General features: G+C 38.5%; 1 protein-coding gene across 4 annotated transcripts in view; it reads left to right on the forward strand.

The window, feature by feature from the left end:
- Positions 1 to 20898, forward strand: part of LOC131677701 (calcium-activated potassium channel slowpoke) — a 226900-nt gene that overhangs the window by 141072 nt on the left and 64930 nt on the right. For 2 of the 4 annotated variants that reach the window (XM_058957668.1, XM_058957669.1), the window contains exons 12-14: positions 1238 to 1350; positions 17406 to 17561; positions 17828 to 17904. In XM_058957668.1, coding sequence (XP_058813651.1) covers positions 1238 to 1350; positions 17406 to 17561; positions 17828 to 17904 — 346 coding nt within the window. Of the gene's footprint in view, positions 1 to 1237; positions 1351 to 7898; positions 8012 to 17405; positions 17562 to 17827; positions 17905 to 18567; positions 18604 to 20898 lie in introns of all 4 variants that reach the window. The other 2 variants (XM_058957670.1, XM_058957671.1) reach the window with 2 other exon arrangements.

The raw sequence follows: 20898 nt of genomic DNA on the forward strand, positions 1-20898 counted from the left end.
GCGGTACACGGTCACATTCATCTCACGGAAATACTCTCGAGATTGGACTGTCAAACTGAAATTCGGCCGGATAAGATATTGACTAAATTATAGAATTAGAGCGTAAAAGTCAGTCAACTGTCCAAATATACTGTGAGGAGAAATTCTGGACGAACTGTTACTCGCTTAGCACAGGTGTTGATAGTAAAGAAAAGTTTTCTCTTGCGTTGGCTGCTGTTGAAATGTGCTTGGTCAATGGCGGTTTGTCCGGAAAGTGCCCTCAAAGTGAATTTTGACAGTTGGCTTTTACGCTTATAAATCTCCTAATCCTAAATCCTCTAGTCTTTTTTACCAGTTGCATCTCAGATACTGAGGTTCCCAACAGCAATATCATTTCTTCTTTTTATCGCCCATCTCTATTGCAGTGTTGTCACATTGACGGTGAGTCATTTTCACTTTTTACAGATTCCACAGGTACAGAACACAAAAGTACAGGGCCAGAATGCGTATAAAATGATGATTCCTTTTATAATTCATTGTAGATATCTGTTCGCTAATACAGTAGCATTGAAAAAATCTTCAAAGATAATGATCAATTACTAATGCTTGTTAATAGTTAAAATGGTGTCAAAAAATCAAAGAATCATAGGATTTGTGTAGTGTTTTCAGGAATATTTCTCAGTATACTTTTTCCAGAATTTTTCCGAGAACACCAATCTTTAAAATTGAAGTTTTTTTAAGCATTTTCGACCACACCACAACCAAATAAATAATTTAAATTCAGGCACCGATTTTTTCACGAAACAGTATAGATTTGTCAGACTCCTGCTACAGACAATGTGGCAGCACTGTTACAGAGAATTTCGATTCATCTACTCAAACGTCACCCTTCGTCGAAACAAACACTGGATGGATCGTGTCTATAACCGGTAAGATTAATCAAGTCACTGTAGATAAGCAGTCCATGTATGTGTAACTGTCGAAGCAAATCAACTATTCACAGTTTCCCGATACAAATTATACCCACTTTTCTTTTTCCGTTCCTAATTGTTTTACTCGTTATAGTAATTCCTATCTTTTTTGTTCCTAAAGTATAAATTCTGTTCAGCGACAATCACCATAGCAAACTATGCAAAACCGAGTCAGCAAATTAGCCTAACTTCAGTATATGTAATCACGCCGAGCTCTCAATGATTAAAGTTTTTTTTATTGTTATATTAATTCACTCCCACCCACCCTTGTCGAAACGAAACTGTAGTCACCGGATATGCAAGTGTGGACAAATGACTATCTGCGAGGCACGGGCATGGAAATGTACACCGAAACGCTAAGTCCGTCTTTCATAGGCATGCCGTTTGCGCAAGCCACCGAGTAAGTTCCACGGGCGTGCGCTCACACATACACAAACCCCACTGTGTAGCCAGCCAGCCTCTGTCAGCATATCCCACCAACATACAACAAAACTATCCAATATTGAAAACCAACTGTCTATAATCTATATTATATCTATAGTTAAGTACTACCCACCAGACTATTACAATTCGCTATTTGTAACTAACTCGTTGTGAACCACCGCCTTCCCCCCTACAGAGAAAATATGCGCCACACTCTCCACAACTACAAACTACTACTACTACTATTACTTCTTCTCAATGTGCAATTCACTACGCGTCTCTCTATCCAACATTTATATTCCACCAAACAGTCCAAGCAGCAGCAATTCTGACCAGCAAAACCAAACTGTGCTTCCACTGTGCCATAGTGTTCAGCAAGGTGTATAGAGCGAAAAGGTTTAAAACACTTTCTCTCTGTTGGGTAGCGTTAGGGATATCCAGTGTACTCTACATCCAAGCAGGCCTTTTTTTACAAGCGCGGAGGTTATGTTCTGTAAATGTGTTTGTATCGCATAGCAACAAAAAATCGCCCTCCCCTGATATGATTGGTTGATCACGCTATGAGAAATAACTTGCGAAATAGGTGAAGGGATACCGTGGATTTGATTTCGTGTGATCATGGTTTGGACAATCCAGTTACGGGGTATGTGTAGTTTAAGATATTTTATCGGTGAAAGTTTAATTTTTTAGCTCAAATTCTGATACATCTACTAATGTATCATTTGGATGTTTATTATCTGTTGATATAAAAAAGAAGGAGGTTTTATGCCTGCTAGAGAGCGAGGTTAAACAAAATTCAACTCTAGCGAGTCTACTATTTATTTATTTAAATGAATCTACCGAGGAGAACGTCATTTCGGAATAATTAATATATTCCGTTCCGTTTTGAATGAGTTCGTATTTGTTCCGGTAATTTTAGAAAATTTTAGCAACTTTATTAACAAATTGAGCATCGCCAAAAAAAATCGAAGAAATTACGGCAAATCTATCAAAGCTCAATCCATCTTGCTCGAATTCCGACCGATTTGATGTAACTGGCAACTAAAACTACTCTATGTTTGAATCTATCAATAATAATGTCAATATTTTTTTTATTGGTTCCTGCAGTTATGCTGCTGGAAATGTTTTGTTTTGATTTCATCGAGCATTGAAACTGTCAAAACGTGAATTTCGAGCAATTCAATTTTTTACGTGACGTTTCAAACCATCCTCGGCCATTCCAAACCATTTTATGCAACGCTGGAAATTTATTAATCCGTACACAATTATAAATATGTTCATTTGATCAACAAATCATGGAGTGTCCTTCCCCTCGGACTGTTCAGATGTGCTGGAATTACCGAACTGAATTGTGTAAAAATATGTAAGTCATAGAACTAAAAAAAATTCGCCGATGAAATACTTTAAACTTCACAAATTCTGAAACAGGAGATTCCAAACTATGATTACGAAAGAAAAATCGGGAGACACTAACCTACTAGAAAAGATACCTTCAAACATAGCGCGTGGTTTGCTTTCATCATTCCATAAACAGAACAAAACGGAACACGCTATGTTTTTGAAAAGGGCATAAGCTAGTTGAATTTTAGAGCGAGACTAGAAAAAAAAAACCTTCAAATTCATCGCGTTTGAGCTCCAATCAAGCTTCCTCGGTTTCTTCCGCACTCTCTAGTTACGCCGTTTTCAACTTCATGTCCAGAAGCGTGTTGCACCTTTATTTTTTAGTTTCCTGTTTTGTACGCGCTATCAAGCTTGTGTCCTCTATCGATACACTTCTTTTCAGTTTGCATCAGTCACCCATCATTCGCTGCACAAATTTCATTATCGTTTCACAAACAGTAATCTGGCAACCGTAATTGCTATATCAACATGCCATAATGGCGGACTAAATTGTTTATATGTTTCGAGTTTCATCATGACTAAATAAATATTAAGGATAAAAAAATATCGATCGATCGGTTTCCACTGCGATCGAACAATTGCAGTTACCCTCTTCCTGAATAACGTTTTATACGACAATCTTCACCCATCAATCGAATTTCTTTCGCAAATACTATAAATTGAAAAATGAATTATAATCAAATCAATACTTCAAACCGCACATTTTCCAAATACTTTGTAAATTATACATAATTGCATTAAGCTTGTATGCAACGCAACTAACTGAATGTCTGGAACAAACATGACGTTTTTATGTTTACTTCCAAAGATGCCGTTCCAGCGCGTGGGTAACTGAGACACACACTTTATATTAAAATGCATCAAACATTCTACCATTTGGACAAAACATATTTGAGTGGAAAAAAAAAACATTTGCATGATGTTTTCAAACATGTTTCATTTTTGTCGGGTCGTTACATGAAGAATATGGACCACCGCACACAGTAAAAAAAGACAACCCAAATAATAGGTTTCTTTGACGTACATTTAGATACTTTTTTCTACAGGCTCTTTACACACAGACTTGAGTGTCAAAAAGTGCAGCTAAACGAGCATGAAGGTTCCGTGAGGGGAAGTATAGGGGGAAGCCGGTATAAAGCCTATAAGATCTTCCGTGATACCAGTTTATATTTTTATATGGTTGCTAGATTTACTGTTTCTGTCTTCGCAACCCTCTAAGAACGGTTGGTTTCAAAATCGTCCAATGAAGGACGTTCGTTGGACCAATTTGGACATCGTCCAAATAACCGTTCAACGAACGTCCATCGTTGGACCCGTGTTGAACGATTTTGAAACAATTTTTTGGACTTCTCAGTGGGAAGTCACAGTCTTATTTGACTTCCTTTAACAATGGTTCAATTACTGAACTAGGGTTACACCCAATATCAAGTAGTAGTGCAACATCAACGAAAGATAGTGTTAATAGTTATGGTGTCTAATAACTTCTTTGTGGGACTCTTGATTTGTTACTGAACGGGGAAGAAGAATGAGAGCTGAACTGCCGGTACAGAACTCAGTCTAACCAGTGAAATACAGTCAATAAATAAGCTACTGGACAGCACTGAGCCGTAGGTTTTTCTTGTAGAATTTTCTATGCACTGCATGTACTGCGTCAATCAAGCGAAAATACAGATTTATTTGGATTCAAAAATATTTGAACTTACTGAGTTGTCCAACACTGCAAAGCTTTACATTCTCGCTTTCATATAGGCAAAAATGGAGTATATTATCATAAGCCTAACAATATTAAACATGCAGAAAACTACAGGTAGTTAAATATAACCGTCTGGCTAAGGTCCTAGAGAAACTGGTTTACAAATTTGAGTGCTGAATTGTATTATTACCCGATCAGAATGAAATAACAAGATTGTAACAGAACACAATTTTTGTAACATATTGTGTTATAAATTAGGTCTCGTTAGTTGTTAAAATAACAGAAATTTATAACAAGTAACAATGCGAGATATAGTTTTGAAATATTTCTGTTATGTGTTTCTGATCGGGTACAGACTGTAATCATGGATTTAGCAAAAATTCTAATGTGATGTGGTAGATTAAGTAGCGACAATACGAAGATATCAAATTAAAATGAATGCTATCAAAATCCAGGCCTGAGTATAATAAAATTAACTCAGGCCTTCGAACTTCAGAAAAGTTCTGTGAATTTCCAGGCTTGCAATCCGATGAACTCACAAAAGTAATACGGAATTTGGAAAAATCCTTACACTCTCCGGAAATTTATCAAAATCAGTGAAATTCGGTTTGAAGAAAGCCGGCAGAGCTTAAAAGTAAACTTAAACATTTCTGTGACGTCCGAAAAGCCTATGTAATATGCTAGGGAATCATGGAAGCCGCACATTCTGGAAACCAATGTCCAATTAAGGCTCAAGTTACCTCTAGGCTTGGTAGTATGCGTAAGAAAAATTGTGTTCAGCTTTGCCACCAGATTATCCATTTAAACCTTTTCAAAACTCTAAAAGAAGAATATCAGTCGATTTATTAGGTCATCACGATTCAATTCATGCAAAATACCTGCTGGAAAAACCATCGGCTTAGCTGGATGGTGCTTTTGAAAAAGTGGCTGTGATTTTTTATCACACTACCACACCGAGCTGGGGTACGCAACACAACTGCGCAATGAAAAAACCACAGCCACTTTTTCAAAAGCACCATTTAGCTAAGCCGATGGTTTTTCCAGCAGGTATTTTGCATGAATTGAATCGTGATGATCTAATAAATCGACTGATATTCTTCTTTTAGAGTTTTAAAAAGGTTTAAATGGATAATCCGGTGGGAAAGCTGAACACAAATTTTCCTACGCACACTACCAAGCGTTCAATTCTAACACATGCTTAAAAAAGGTAACTTGAACCTTAATTCCCTCATACCTCTCCTTCCTGGCGAGTGTTTGTATCCGCCATGCTAGTGACAGAGATGTTTTTGCACTCTCGAATATTTTGCTCCCATTTGACAAGCACATCGAGCTAGTCCATATAACCCCGGTTTCAAGGGTTGCTTGGATTCTATATTAGGCGTAACTTAACTAGCTGCTTGATGAAATCGATCATGAATCGACCAAAGGGCCGAAGTCGCAATGATATCGAATCGAGAAAAATAGCTTTGAAAATTCGGTTCAGAAAATTAAATCGTATTTTAACAGTGTTTGCATACTGCGCTTTCAAATGTATTGAAACACTTTGAAACAATACTAGTTTTCGGAAGCATAACTAAAATGTTTTATATAATAACGTTTTCGTTGATAAAATTGAAAACAGATTATTTCGCCGAGTGTTGTTATGAAATGTTGATTAGGCCATTTTCGAGTCGCCCTCTTGTTTTGACGACTCTCAATTTCGCCCTGCAGTGTCGCCAAAAAACAAAAATCAAATGTGGCTTTCGCCGTGCTCGCTGGAGGGGAAAATTTGTTATTCCCCCTGGGCGTAACAAGCACTTGGTTTTTGTTTAGGGCGATTCTACTTACGGACCTTGTAAACAATGATGCTGTCAATTTCGCCTGTATAAACTACCTTAGAAATGCAGGGGCGTAACCCGCCTGGCATTTTGTTTACAGTTGAAAGTCGGATGCGCCGTTTTGTTTTTTATTGATTTTCATGAAGTGTGGAATATTTATAAATGAGTTTTTATATTTTTTATAAAGTATTTTTACTCCTCTTTCAGATATTAATCAAATCTCTGTTTGTGTACATTTGTTAGTTTCGCCCATTTGTCGGTTCACGATCGAAATGTTTTGACCTTTATTGCGAAAATCAGCGGAAACCAAGAGTTAAAGATTCATCAGTACTTTATTGTCTACTTGCTAATAAATAAACGGTTAAATGGATCTATTTAGAAAATTAGTACTAGCGTAATATCCATAAAGTAGGTGGAAGTCATCTATTGAATGGTGCTAATTCGTGTAATATTTATCAATTCCCAGGTAAAAACTGCAGAGATTTTATCAGCTAATACCTAGTCTAGATATATTCAAGTAGCGTACTGCTGAGTTTGTGTAATTTGAGGATATTAGGTACAATTTATTTATGATTCCAGAAAGCGCACAAACTTAAAAGTAGCTAAGTGAACTCTACCGAAATTAAGTAATTACTAATCAATTCTGAGCAGAAAAGAATAAATGTTATGGAGAAATCCACCAATTAATTGGTAAATTCTAGCTACCGTATGGGTGCTATGCTAGTACCAATCCTCTAGGTACATCCAGATAACTGATACGAATCATTCATCTCATCATCACATCCACATTACCGCCTTCCAATACTATCACGTGAGCGCTTGTCCCTGTTTACTCATGTTTGCAATTCTATACGTACGGCTTTGTTTCTGTTACTTTAAGCAAGCTTGTTTTGATTCACCTGACCGCGCCCACACCATTATTCGCTTCCCACCTTCAGTGCCGAACTCAAATTGAAGCTTTCAGTGTAAGTGTGTCCTCTGTAAAAAAAACAATATAATCACCATCATCGAATGATGCACGATGATACCTTGGTTTTCTTCTTTCTTTCCGAGTACGAAGTTGGAAATCGTGTTGAGTATTAGTAGAACTGTCAAATTCCTTGTTTTTATCCTGTTTCGGTTGCATACTTTCTCAGAGTTGCCTCGTGCTCGCATATAGATGGCCTGTGTAATTGAACGGCAAATTAACGGAAATTATGGGGGATTGGGTGTATGATAACCGAAATCTCAGGCGAACAGGGGTAGCCAGAAGAGTTTATTTAGTGTACAATAACCGTTCCTGATTAGTAGTTTGTTAGTCATCCAGGTATTCCGTGTAAACAAGGTGTACAAATAATCAGATATTCGACTACAGTAATGGTGCAATGGCAATATTGGTTTTGTTTTCTTCAGTTCTAATTTATGTATTGTTTCCTCTTACCTCTCACAAACAATTAATAAACGATCAAGTCATCAAATTACCTTCTGTTCGATGAAGTGCGGTATTCTGCCGATAAATCACTTCACCAGCAATCCTGTTGTTTTTCATAAGTTTCCTGTTTGATTATGCATTGCTTTCGTTCCGCTTTCATTTTCTGTTTTCATATCACCGAATCTCTTTACGCCTACTTGCAGTCGCCAGATACGCAGGCCTGGCAAAATGATTACCTACAGGGTACCGGATGTGAGATGTATACCGAAACCTTGTCACCTTCTTTTACCGGCATGACTTTTCCACAAGCCAGCGAGTAAGATCCCCTGTTTTTAGCTTACCAACTCAAAATACTACACTAACTTTGTAAAACTCATTTAACGCTCCCGATCCTAAGTCCGATCTCTCAAAAACTCTCTCTCTCTCTCCGCCAACGTTTTTATTAGGCTTTGCGCCATCCTCAGTAGTGTCCCATTGATTCCGAGTAACCCTTTGATAGTTATTCTAGTAACGGTTAATCAAGTATACTCAACTAACACAGTTTTTAACTTTGTTTTACGTAACGGTTTTGTCTAATATTTCGAATGCTCACTTTAAACCGTAGAGTAGTTGAACTCGCTTTCCTCATCCAATACAATACCTACTATCCAATTGAAATTCATTCTTGGATCGTGCCAACTTGTTGTTATCTACTAATTGGAACTAGCTTAGACCCACGCAGCCAATCATCGCTGGTTTATCCGTAGTAACATACAACATTCATCCGGGTGACCGAAATTCAGGTGGGTATTTCCCGGGATCTCAAATGATACCACAAATGAAACAAATTAAATAAAACAGTTAAATTCCAGTAGCGTTTTTGTTCCCCATTTTACCAGCTCTCCCGGGCACGAACAGGACGTTTTCTATTCTGAGAGAATTAATTTAGTGTGTAAATATCATTCATCCAATAATGGGTAACACCTTGATATGTCGTAAAAATGGTAGGTTTATAAGGTTTGTGATAAATCTTCCGGATTTTGCAATAAATTAAAAATGCATACGTACTTTTAAAAATTGAATAATAAATTACGGCCAGCAATACTTCGCTTACTCTTCAAGCAACTTCCAAAGAAAGTAAACTGAAACCTTCTACAACTTAATCGACATGCAAAAATGCTGTAAAAACGAAAAAAAAAACAATTTACTATTTCGTCCAAGTCCTATGTAGAGTGTAGACCCTCAGTGAAGTTGAGCCCTCGACTCGCACAGAAATGTTTATTTCACCATCATCATCATGGCCGAACAAACCGGGCAGTCGGAATCATGACCGACTGTACCACGACTGCACACAGCCAGCGAGTGAGGGGTCTGCCCCGAGGTCGACAACTTCATCCAGGTTCCCCGCTGAGCATGATTTTGGCTGGTCTCTCTTCTAGCATTCGCGCTACATATCCAGCTAACTGTAGTCTGTCAAGTTATATCAACCTTCCGATGGGAGCATGTGGTTCATGTGTCTACGCTATTCTCCCATTTCTATGGTGCCACCGAGTATTGAACACAGAATTCTTCTCTCAAACACACCGAGCATTCGAGAATCTGTTTCCTTCAACGTCCATGCCTCATGACCGTACAAAGCAACAAGGAGTATGAGTGATTTATATAGAGCAAGTGTTGCGCGCTTCTGTAGCTTACGTGCCTCTAATTAACTTTTAGCTCGTATCGCCAATCTCGCACCCCACCGATTTCCAGCACGGAACCAACACCGTTCGGACTGCCTTGTTTCCTATCAGCAACCGCGTACTAAGCCTTGTCGTACTCTACGGTTCATAGGATTCCGGAAGACCCCTTTAATGCTTCTTTCATTTTTCTGCTATCAACGCCAATGATGTTTCAGTCGTCCGCGAAGCTTGTGAGATCCCGTGATGATGGTTCCGTTCCGATATATATCAGATGTTTGTATCACACCTTCGAGCGCTCTGTTGAATAATAGAGTAGGGTGCGTCGTTCTACTTCAATTCATCTAACGTCATAAACTAGTTGGTGTCTCTCCGGCTTTTTGACACTTTGTTTTGACCCATCGTCAGAAAGCCACGTTCAAGTAAACAGCTTTCTGCTTCCACTCTGCTATGCTCTCTTCCGCAGTCTGCAGATTGCAGTTAATGTTGTAGGTTGCTTACGCTAGGTTAAGTTCGCTATAGTTGCGGTCTTCGACACAAACTGCTTGATATACCACTTGTCGATTGAAATTTTCCACAACATATTTGCGCAGTCCTAGCACCACGCATAGTGCCTGAATGTCAACTATAGCTTATCCCGTGACATTGTGAATCTCCCCAGCGCCAACTGAGGATGGCGCGTTCCTGCTTTAAACGCCTTCCTCAATTTTCTCTCAAGATCTTCCACGTCAGCCCGGCTCCATTTGATGACGCCGAAACTGTAGATCAACACGGGGACAGCAAACGTGTTGATTGCTCTGACCTCGCGTTCTCCGCGTTTAGGAAAGACTTCAAGACACAGTTCACTCGACTCAAGAACTTATGTCTCACTCAAGAATCTTGAGGAATCGCTGGAATTCGAGATACTTATACAATCCGTCACGAACCATGTCCGGAACTATCTCGCCTTCGTTAATCTCGCAGTCTCGAGTGTCGATCAATCACCCTGAGAGTAGCTGAAATATCGGAAGTTCTCTAGGCCGAACGCTATACCGATGTCGCCACTAATCCTTCCGACTAGTCGTTTCGTCGAGTCAGTATAGATCTTGAGATCGTCCAAGTGAAAGGAAAGGGTCATCTCTTCCGATGAGCTTTATTCATATCTTATCTGATACCTATGCCCGTTTCGATTCAGTGTCCTACTAAGCGCGTTAAATGAATCGCCTTGAAATGTCCCCTTGAAGATGCGGAACGTTCTAGATCGCAACACGTCTTTCCCACTTCTGAGCTGCAGTGTTGTCGTCCCTCTCTCCATCGCCCGCCACAAGAACCTTACGACTACAGGATCAACTTTATACAACTCCACCTTGATGCGGTATGGAACCGTATGCTTTCTTGAAATCGATGTAGGCCATACAAAGGTTCCATTAGTTACACACTACTTGTCCAACAATGACTGCATCAATGATGGCTTGATCTTTATAGTCATGTGTGTTGCATCCTTTCTGCCCTTCTGTCAGAATGTTATTCTGCTCACAGTGGGCCCATTCGCATGTGGTGATGAAGGTGCTCATGATCTTGTGCAGAATTGCTATACCAGTTTGTACTTTGATCGGTTCGACGTGTTCCTTGGCGAGGAGGGTGATGATATCCTACAATAAGCAAGGTTTGCTTAACGCCCTGTTGAAACATATAGCCACCGTGGGATGTATAAAGTCAGCTTCTTGTACGACAAAAGTTTTAGACACCTTCTGGTCCAGGTGCCGCCCAATTCCTAATGTACCGCGAAACATCGCGTACATCATTGATTTCGACGTAGACAGCTGTCACCTCGTCTTCGCCTGCCCATTCCTACTCGCGCCTTTGTCACTGCCCTTCGCAATGTTGTAGGAGGGCCTCTCAAATACTGCCCCAAAAGCTAGTGACTCCGCCGATATCCGGTAGACCTTCGCTGAAATCGGACTTCTCGTGGCTGATTTGGTCATAGATGTGCAACACCTTAGCCATTTTGATAAGACATTCTATTGCTGTACTAATGTGTCGAGTTTCTCCGTCAGTTGGCAAGCTTATAGCATGCGAAGCTCAGTAGGTGCAATCAGGCACGTGCGTAGAAAATTCTTAAAGGGTTTTGATTGCTTTGTTCCTCGAATAAGGTATAGAAACTCTCAAACGTTCAAGTTCTTTTTCCGAGTCCCGGAAGACTGAGTCTTGTGTCGACTTAGCTAGACAAATTGAGACAATGTCTGTTATTGAGAAGGAATCTTGATCAGATACCACTGCCCGCTGGCTCATGGTAGTGCCGGATGTTTATGATTAAACCTAAACCTCCTGTTTCTCCCACTCCTCATCCTTCCGGGGCCACCGTTTGGTACTACTTCAGTATGGATACTCTTTTTATTTTGCGTTAATCGTTCGCGTTTTTTGTATTGATGCCTTTTCTTACTTATTGTCCAACCTTCGTGGTATAACTGACCTATTCAGGTCAGCTGCAAATATTGTTACCTTCCGAGACGCGAACAGATCCAGAGATGCCGAACATAACGACTTAAATCTCATTACAACTATCTTCGCAGGATTCCTTATCCTTTTTGACGGTACCCGTTCTTAATTATCTACTAGCTGGTGCTGAGAGTCACGGCGGCGGAACTTCTCGCGATACCGATGCCCGTTTTCTTGAGCCATTTAGTTCTCAGCCAATCTGGCGCAGAGATCACCTACGGCGAAATTTCTCTGGACAATGATATCCAGATTTTTTTTCGAGTTTGAGTAGGAGGTTCGTTATTTTCTCTCGTGTTGTTGGCTAGCTGACCGACCTTTGCTCTACTCACAAATATTGTTAATATCGAAACATGTGGAGACGTTTCTAGAATGACCACACTCATTGTATGTACGTATAAACAGCTCTAAGTATAAAACTTTTATTCCTGTTCAGAAAGTTAAGGAATTTTCAAAAGTAATTCCAAATTCTCATGGGAGGGGTGCAGTGTGATGCAGCACCCCGACGACATAATTTCGCCGATATTTTGGCATCTCTGTATGCAGTCAGCCTTCCAATAGCGACACGACTGTTCGAGATCCGACACTCCAATCTCCGCTACCATGGAGGCACTCGCCTTTCCCGATGATGTTGAGACGGATGGAAGTCGGTATCCTAAACATCTCACGGGCACCACTGCAACACAGAATACTTCCAGCTCTTCCAGATTCTGCACAAATTGCAGGTCCAGTGGAAGAACGTTACCGTTCATGATCTGAAGTTCGCAGGTCAACTTAAAAGAAAACTGCAAGCTCGGGATCCTGGGGCGCGTCATTGGGTCCGTGTTGCGATACTGCACAACCGCTTCGTCCACATAGAAGACCAAATCGCGTAGTAGCTTCCGATCAAGGGGTGGGTCTTCTGGCAATGATTCTCTTTTTTACTTTTTATTAACACTAAGAGCACAGAGAACAGACATATAAGCTAGAACAAACTATCCCGAAAAACCTGTGTAAACATTTAAATGAAAATACGTTGAAAATCACCATCGTATACAGGTTCGCATGCGTGAATCACCATTGTATCCAAGTTTGCACACAAGTCCCGTATCGCGATTGCTGGCCGATCGAAGCGACGACAGTGGCAAGTTGCTACTTGCTATTGTCATTTTAAAGCGACAGTTTTATTTCTTACACAAGTTGAAAACTTGACTTGTATGTCAGTTCTCAGTGCTAAGAGTGAGTCATTTTTTTTCCTTTTTTACAGTAAAGTATTTAATTTGCATTTAATTTGCATTTCAAAAGCTTCTTGCAGTATAACTGTTGTTAATCAGCATTCAAAAAACTGGTTAAAAACTTCTTGATAGTAAGCAGCATTCTGAATGCACAACAGCAGTAAAAAATGATCGTATTTTCCCAAAAGTGACTTTTAAATAGAATTTAAAGCTGCTTAAAAGCTTATCAGGTACCCGTTAAAACACATTTTGCAAGCTCATTGGTTGTCTTGGTAGCTTAGCGACAACTGCCAAGCTGGAACTATATTCAGCAGATACAAAAACATACACAATTCATAACAGGAGCCTGTAAAAACCAACACATGTAAAATAAAATATTTAAAAAAAATTAAATGTAAAACTCGACTGTTTATTATATTTATACATATTTTTACATTTTTCTCAACGTAAATGTGTGTATTTGGAGGCTCCTTTTATGTGCATCTTGCGAAACGTAAAGTTTATATTTCCTGTTTTTAGTCACCGTTGGTAAATGTTACAGAATTAATACAAACAATATGTAATTTTACGTCAGTCAATTATTGACTAATCCATGTACAGTTGCGTTAGTGTAAGATTGAGGTTAAATCGGGTGGATTTTTTGCCAAATGAGGTTAAATCTGGTGGAGAATCGCTGCATGCGTGTCTTTTCTCGTATAAATATATGTCTGTACACATTTCAACTGTGTTGGTATCCTAGACGTCAAATAAGTTGTGAAGGCTAAAAGCGAACAATGATTCGCTTTTAGCCTTCACATTTTCCGGAGTGAACAGCCGTAAAGCTCGTTACCTTTGCCTCCTCTTTTCTTATGGAGAAACTGGAGGGACTCCCACGCAGATAGGGAGATGTCGCACGAAAGATGACCGATTAGTTCTCGATTAATCGAACTAATCGATTATTATGGAAATTAATAAACTTATAATCGATTACCGCAATCGACGATTATCTGCAGAGATGCCAGATTTGCAGACAAGTCTGCAAATTGGTAGACTTTTAATTTAAGTTGCAGATTTTTTCGATGACGCAGATATTTGCAGATTTTTTAGTTTGGTTGCAGATATTTATAGATTTTTGAATATAAAGACTTTTGGTTACACTAGCTTTCCTGACATTTTTTGTTCTTCCCAGACTTTTAAAATTATTATTGCAGACATTTGAAAAAAGTGCCTGGCATCTCTGATTATCTGATAATCGACTAGTTAGCGTCGAATATTGGTCGAAAGCCTGCATAATATCCAAATAGTGCCTGCATAATATCCCAATTGTGTTAATTGCACTACTAGAGGGTTCTGAAATACCATAAATTTACGTTTTTATAAGTCACATTCGCGATCATATCTTTGAATATTTAGATCAGTTTTCATAGATCCCTATAAAAGACTAATCTTTCAAGATAGAGGCGAACCCCTTTTCAAGGTTTCGGAAAAACTGAAGTGATACACAGATAAAAAATCTTGTGATTTTACGTATTTTACGTTTTTTTGTTATGTACATAAAAGAAGCCTCTCTATTCACTTTAATTTACATTTAACAATATGTAAAAATATGTTCTCCAGTTAATTCAGGCGAATTTTACATTTAAATACAATTTTTTTGCATGTCAAAGCAGGTAAGATTCTGCTATCAGAATGAAAAATACAACGTTATTGTGTTTGGGTCGAATGAAATTTTCATATAGGTGTATATTTTCCGTGCGTAATAGCTTTTGTTATGTTAAACGAAATAACACAATGGTTACACCAATCATTTGGAAAAATGTTCACCAATTTTGTATTAAATTACTACGAGATTACGGCTTCTATAAAAAACGCAAAAACTGATTTTCAAACAAACTTCGTGGAATTATAAATAGTAAGTCTCCCTCCGCGACGGGCGGAGCATTTAATTGGGAGACTTACACCAAGACCGATATACAAAGAAGATAAATATCAGAAGCAGTGATCTGATTGGTAGATTGTGTGATTCCGTTAATGATGTCTATTGAATTAACCCTTTCTTGACCATCTTTATTCTACCGTATATAGTTTCAAAGCGATTTTTCCTTATAGCAATTGGGGTCATGAAACACGAAAAACCTGTTTTGATCAAGACATGTGCTTCTTTCACAGTGCTACAAGCTACTTAATTCACATACATTCCAATCCAAAGAATTTATTAGTTTTCAAGAATACTGCAAGACAACGAAGTTATATCAAAATATATTTTTCACCTTTAACTGTTACTGTCCTTGGCAGCTTCAACAGAATCCAATCAATTTAATTCCAAAAACCTCAGTTCTAATGATAATACTAACAACTGTGAGTGCTCAAATGAAAGGTGATGCCCAGTTATCATCTTAGTTGCTTTTGTAAACAAGCCTCATAAAAACCAAAAGTTGTAGCTGTTCAAATTTTCGATACATTTGTTATCTCTTTTTACTGGGTAAAAGGAAAAGTTTTAGCAATTCCAACATTACGCTTCCAGTCTCTATGTCCCACTGATTTAGTGATGGATGGTTCGAGGGAAAGAGTGTTTATCTCCACTTTTCCATTCGTTTATTTTTCAACCACCTTTAAGGAGATTCACCTTAAAAAACAAAACACCTAAAAGAGGGGATGAAACATTCGGTTACATCATCAAAGATATCCTTGAGTGATGAATCGCTATTTATAACATTATTTATCTTCAAATATTTACATCCGTGCTAAAATAATTTAAAAGTTTTTAAAACACGGCATTTAGGAAATCTTCCACAAAACAACAGGCAATAACTCTAACCTGAAAAAAGAGGCAAATGACCCTAAGGTTAAGACATCCATAATCGAAAAAAAAAGAAATAAAATATTCAGCCAAGTTGTTTGCACAAAAACCTAGAAGAGCTGAAGCTATAGCTTCATTAAAATGGGAAAGATAAATTTCGGATTTTCGGCGAATTTTCAATAATATTATAAAACAAAAAGAAGAGATAAGTTACGTTTATAAACTTCTCCAAATGTGACATTGACCCAAACTTGCTAAAAAAAATAATAGCACGATTTTCGCAAAAATATTGTGCTAGTTATATTTATAGATTCGAGATATTTTATTGTTTCTGTTACAAAAATATTATAATATGGAAACAAGTTTTACGTGGCAAACATAAAAAAACGTAAGCACTGATCACATTAATTTCGATTAATAAAAAAATTAAGTAAATGCTGGGAGCATAGATGTAAGAAGTACTTTAAATTACTTTAACGTCTACCTGCCATGATATTTTCAGCGATATAATTCGCCCCCATTCGAATCATTTTCACCACTTCATTCCAAACTTCACCCTATTCATCAAAGTAAATCTTCTAAAGACAACAAAATCGCTTCCGGTAGAATCCCAAAAATTGTTTGTTGGTATCATTTGAGAGCTCCCGATCGTCGCCGCCACCTACCGGTCATTCTGGTTCCTCGCATACGAGCATCTCCAACTTTCGAACCCCTCATCCAACGGTCATAGATTTAATGCAACTAACCCTGAACCTTCGTCACCACCCCCTCCACCGAGAAAAGAGAATCCGTGTTTCCGTTGAAGCAATACGCCATATAGCGAAAGTAATATTTACCTACCTGTTTTTATATACCTATAGTTCACTAATGCACTGTGCCATCTAAAAGCCCGTTCGAAATCGCTTGCAGCTTTTCTGTTTTGCTTGAATCGTTTGAGTTTGCTGTGCGAAAAAAAACAAATGCTAGTTGCTCTTTTGCATGTACTCGATACTGGCGAGTTCCAACGAGTTTGTATGTCACTCTCGCATCGCAATTATGTAGACAAAAAATAGAAAATAAAAGTAGACTGTAGATATTTTCTTGGCCGAGAAGCTCTCATAAAATATATTTGTAAACAAGACACGCCTCCGACTGCTCGGAAATTTACACTTTTATGCGAGAAAAGCACAGTAGCTTCTGCGAGATTAGAGCAGGTTCCAACATAGCTAGAGCTTAGAAGCATATAAAATTGCTAACAATAATCGACGAGACAGTGTGCAGTACAGCTTCCGTAGCTCAAAACAAACAAATATTGTAAAAAGTTAAAATGGATTGACATGTACGACTACTAGAAGCGATACTGTAGACGAGCTATAGAATAACTTACATCTCATTCTCTAACATTAAAGCACCAACATCCATTTCCTTCTCCTTAATATTCCATTCCGTATCCTTTCCCGACAAAAAACACACACGAAATTAGGCTTCATAGTTCAGACATTAACCGAAGTATCTTGTTTTTGCTTCCGATCTCCTCAATTCCCGAACCACTGAACCAATAAAACAAACAACAACACAATAAAACGAAAACAACCGAAACGTCAGGCTGTGCTTCACCAAGCTGAAACTGCTTCTGCTGGCAATCGAGATCAAGGGTGAGGAAGGCTCAGATAGCAAGATTTCCATCAATCCACGGGGTGCTAAGATACACGCCAATACCCAGGGTTTCTTTATCGCGCAGAGTGCGGACGAGGTGAAGAGGTGAGTATTGTTCGCTCGAGTCGCTAGATATAACAGGTTGTCGACTGCGCGTAATAGTCTCAGTATACAGGTTCAATCGATGTTTCGGTTGTGGTACCGTAATGACTGAGACATCCTGAAGAGAGAAATTTACTACAAATTTTAATGAGCGGTCGCAGTAACAAAAAAAACCTCATCGTCGATAGTAATATTTTTATATTTATGAAACTCGTTTGATCATCGTATTGAAATCACCCAACTAAAACACTCTCTCTCAATGCTTCCAGAGCGTGGTTCTACTGTAAAGCGTGCCACGATGACATCAAAGACGAAACACTCATCAAAAAGTGCAAATGCAAAAACTGTAAGTAATTTTTGTTCCAACATTTAGATGTCTTTTTTACCGAACCCCTGATCATTGTAAATTTACAATTTAGCAGTTATACCAACAAGAACTTTTTGGCGTTTGCAATAAAAATAAACTTGAACTATACTATTACAACTGCACACTTCCCACTGTAACGAATAGCGCGCGAAATCAGAAACGTTGAAGCCCCTTTCTTCGAAGACACACACACACAAACATAAAACAACTAACAAAACCTACAGAGATGTTCGATATCAAATATCAACTTATACTTCCACAACAACAACAGCAAAAACTACAACACCACTGTCCCCGTTTGACAGTACTGATACACTATTAGGCGTCTTTAGTAGCACCCATTTTGACCCTTCTTAGAAGTAGTTTTATCAGCTGAAATGAACAACATTTTTGACAATTTATTAACAATTTTCTCTCTCATTTATCAACTTTTTACCACCACTTACTCGACCAATCACAAACGGCGCAAAACGATATAAACTGATGAAAACGATAAACATACACCTTAAATTATGTAAAACTATTTATAATGGGTTTCACCAATCAAAAACAAACAAACAAAACCTCCAAAATCGCACCAACCCGATAATAATTAACCTTGAAAACAAAACAAAACAAACGTTCGTAATGCGATTTGTACAGTGACTGCACAAACCAGGACTAAAATAGGTGATCTAGGTAAAGCATTAGTACCAGTTTCTTTCTTCCTTTCACTATAGTACAAATCGAGATATATTATTATCTTTGAACTTCTTTCACGTCTTGTTTTTCCCGTTACACTTTTGCGTATTTGCGGTGAATCCTCTAAAACTAGCGCGTGTTTACTTAGTCCAATTTTGATTCTTCCTCCCAAATCCCGTTCCGTTCGATTATACGAGTTCCCTAAGTTTTCATTCAGACGATTCGATATTTTAGAAAAACCAACGAAAAATGTATTAATAGACTCCCAGTTTTTGTATGGTTTCGTTCAGTTGTTTTGTACATACGATATACGCTCTAGAGTTGTTCTAAGCAGTTTTTTCTACCCTTATATAAAGATTGTCAAGACTATAATAGCGATTAGAAGTGTATATTTGATATTTGCTGGTATTCGATTTGTATTTCCCTCCTCGCTCATTCAGTCAGGAGTTGCCATCGATGTGGAGGTCGTTGATCTTACGTTCTATTTCTATCCAATCATTATCTTCTTCATACTAATCAGTCTAATCAGTAGAATTAGACTCCATGATTCGCATTCTACATACCAGCAGTAGATTATGGCGCCATTTCGCATTAAACACTGACAACTTAGATCGTAGCTGGTAGATTTGGTTTGTTTTAACTTAAGAAACTTAACTTTTCGCTTTGCTAAGATCGCTGACTGATTCAAGTAGATCCCAAGTAGTATCCGATCATTCAGTCAATTCCGGTTAACCGAGTTCAACAAACACACTTTAGCCAAAAGTGAGAGTTCGCAAATTCAGCTGTTGTTGTTTTATTTTGGGGGTTAGGACCTCAAACAGTTGATCAACGCCGCCCATCGGGAGCTCCACCCTGACAACAACAACTATATGAGTAACAATTACATGCATACCGTACCTACTATTCACGCTGTGTCAGATCTTTTGTACTTCGCTCACCAATACCGTAAAAACCGTTTACTACATATACCCATATCGCCTGAGTGAGAATCCATTTTTGAGAGAATGAGTATAGCGGTTTATTCACATTCATGCACGACCACACATGCACCCATACACATACACGCGCGCTCACTCAAACCATCACTCGATTATGTTTTTATTTTCACTCGGTTTGTGTTTATTATGGTATGTCTAAGTGGCGGATTACATTCGAACTAGAGATGGGCGAAACAGTTCACTTCGAAGAACCATTCCCGACTGAACAGTTCTGTAAAAAGAACTAGTTCAGATGAACCGTTCTTCCGTTCAGCTGATATTTTACTTGTATCTAGCGAATGTCTCTCAAAACATTCGATTCTTGGAGAGGAACCAAACAGATGCTGCCCAAACTATTATACCCCTGTATGCTTAACAAGTTCATCAAGGGTAGCGATTTCTTCATGATGTATAACTAGAGAAATAGAGAATGTGATGAGTCGTTCGCTTGTGAGTCGTTCTTCGCCGGTTCCATTCTGGGAGAGCACAGAGAGCGGTTTGTGGGACGGCAAGTCGGTTCATTTTTATTCGTTCGCCTAAAAATCGGTCCGAGAAATTCGTCAAACGGCTTTGGGTCAGGTTCAGTTCATTCGCTTTGAAGAGAATTGAGAACTACCGTTCTTTTAAAAAGAACTTCCGTTCGCTCATTCTCTTCGAAGAACCAGTTTCTAATTCGAACGACGTGGTTGAGACCTTCTCTCAGCAGTGAATCATTTGTTGGAAATATTGCTTTTATTTCGACTTTTTTTAGTGTGGAAGCAGCATTTGCAACTCGCAGGGATACCAAGTGTTTTTTTTTAAATCTGTAACATTTTTTTAAAAATTCTGGAATTGTCTGGATGACCTAAATTCCTTAGGAAAAGGTACATTCCTCACCGATGGGCTATATTTGTTACATTTTACTAATGAAACATGTTTGTATATTAGTAAATATATCGGCTTACTAAAAATTCGGTGATTACACTGCTAATCTGTAAATGTCAAATGCTTGATTTTTCAGCATAGAGCACATTGATTAAATTTGAATCTCAGAGTTTCCAGAATCTTGGACTGTAAAGTTCAGCCGGAAATGAACTGGAATTCTGGCTGGTTACAGATCGTACACGGGCTCCAGTGACACAACCGATTCTAACTAGAATCGGTTGTGTCACTGAAGCCCGTGTACGAACTGGAACCAGCCAGAATTCCGGTTCTTTTCCGGCTGAGCTTAACTGGGTAGCTAATATAATTCGGCAAAAAAATTGTTGACTTTCAACGAAAAAACCGTGGTATGTTGTGTTTCCAGCTTTCTCAAAAAGTGGTTTAGGAATCATGG

The sequence above is a fragment of the Topomyia yanbarensis genome, chromosome 1 (genome assembly GCF_030247195.1).
Source record: "Topomyia yanbarensis strain Yona2022 chromosome 1, ASM3024719v1, whole genome shotgun sequence".
Taxonomy (NCBI): Eukaryota; Metazoa; Arthropoda; class Insecta; order Diptera; family Culicidae; genus Topomyia; species Topomyia yanbarensis.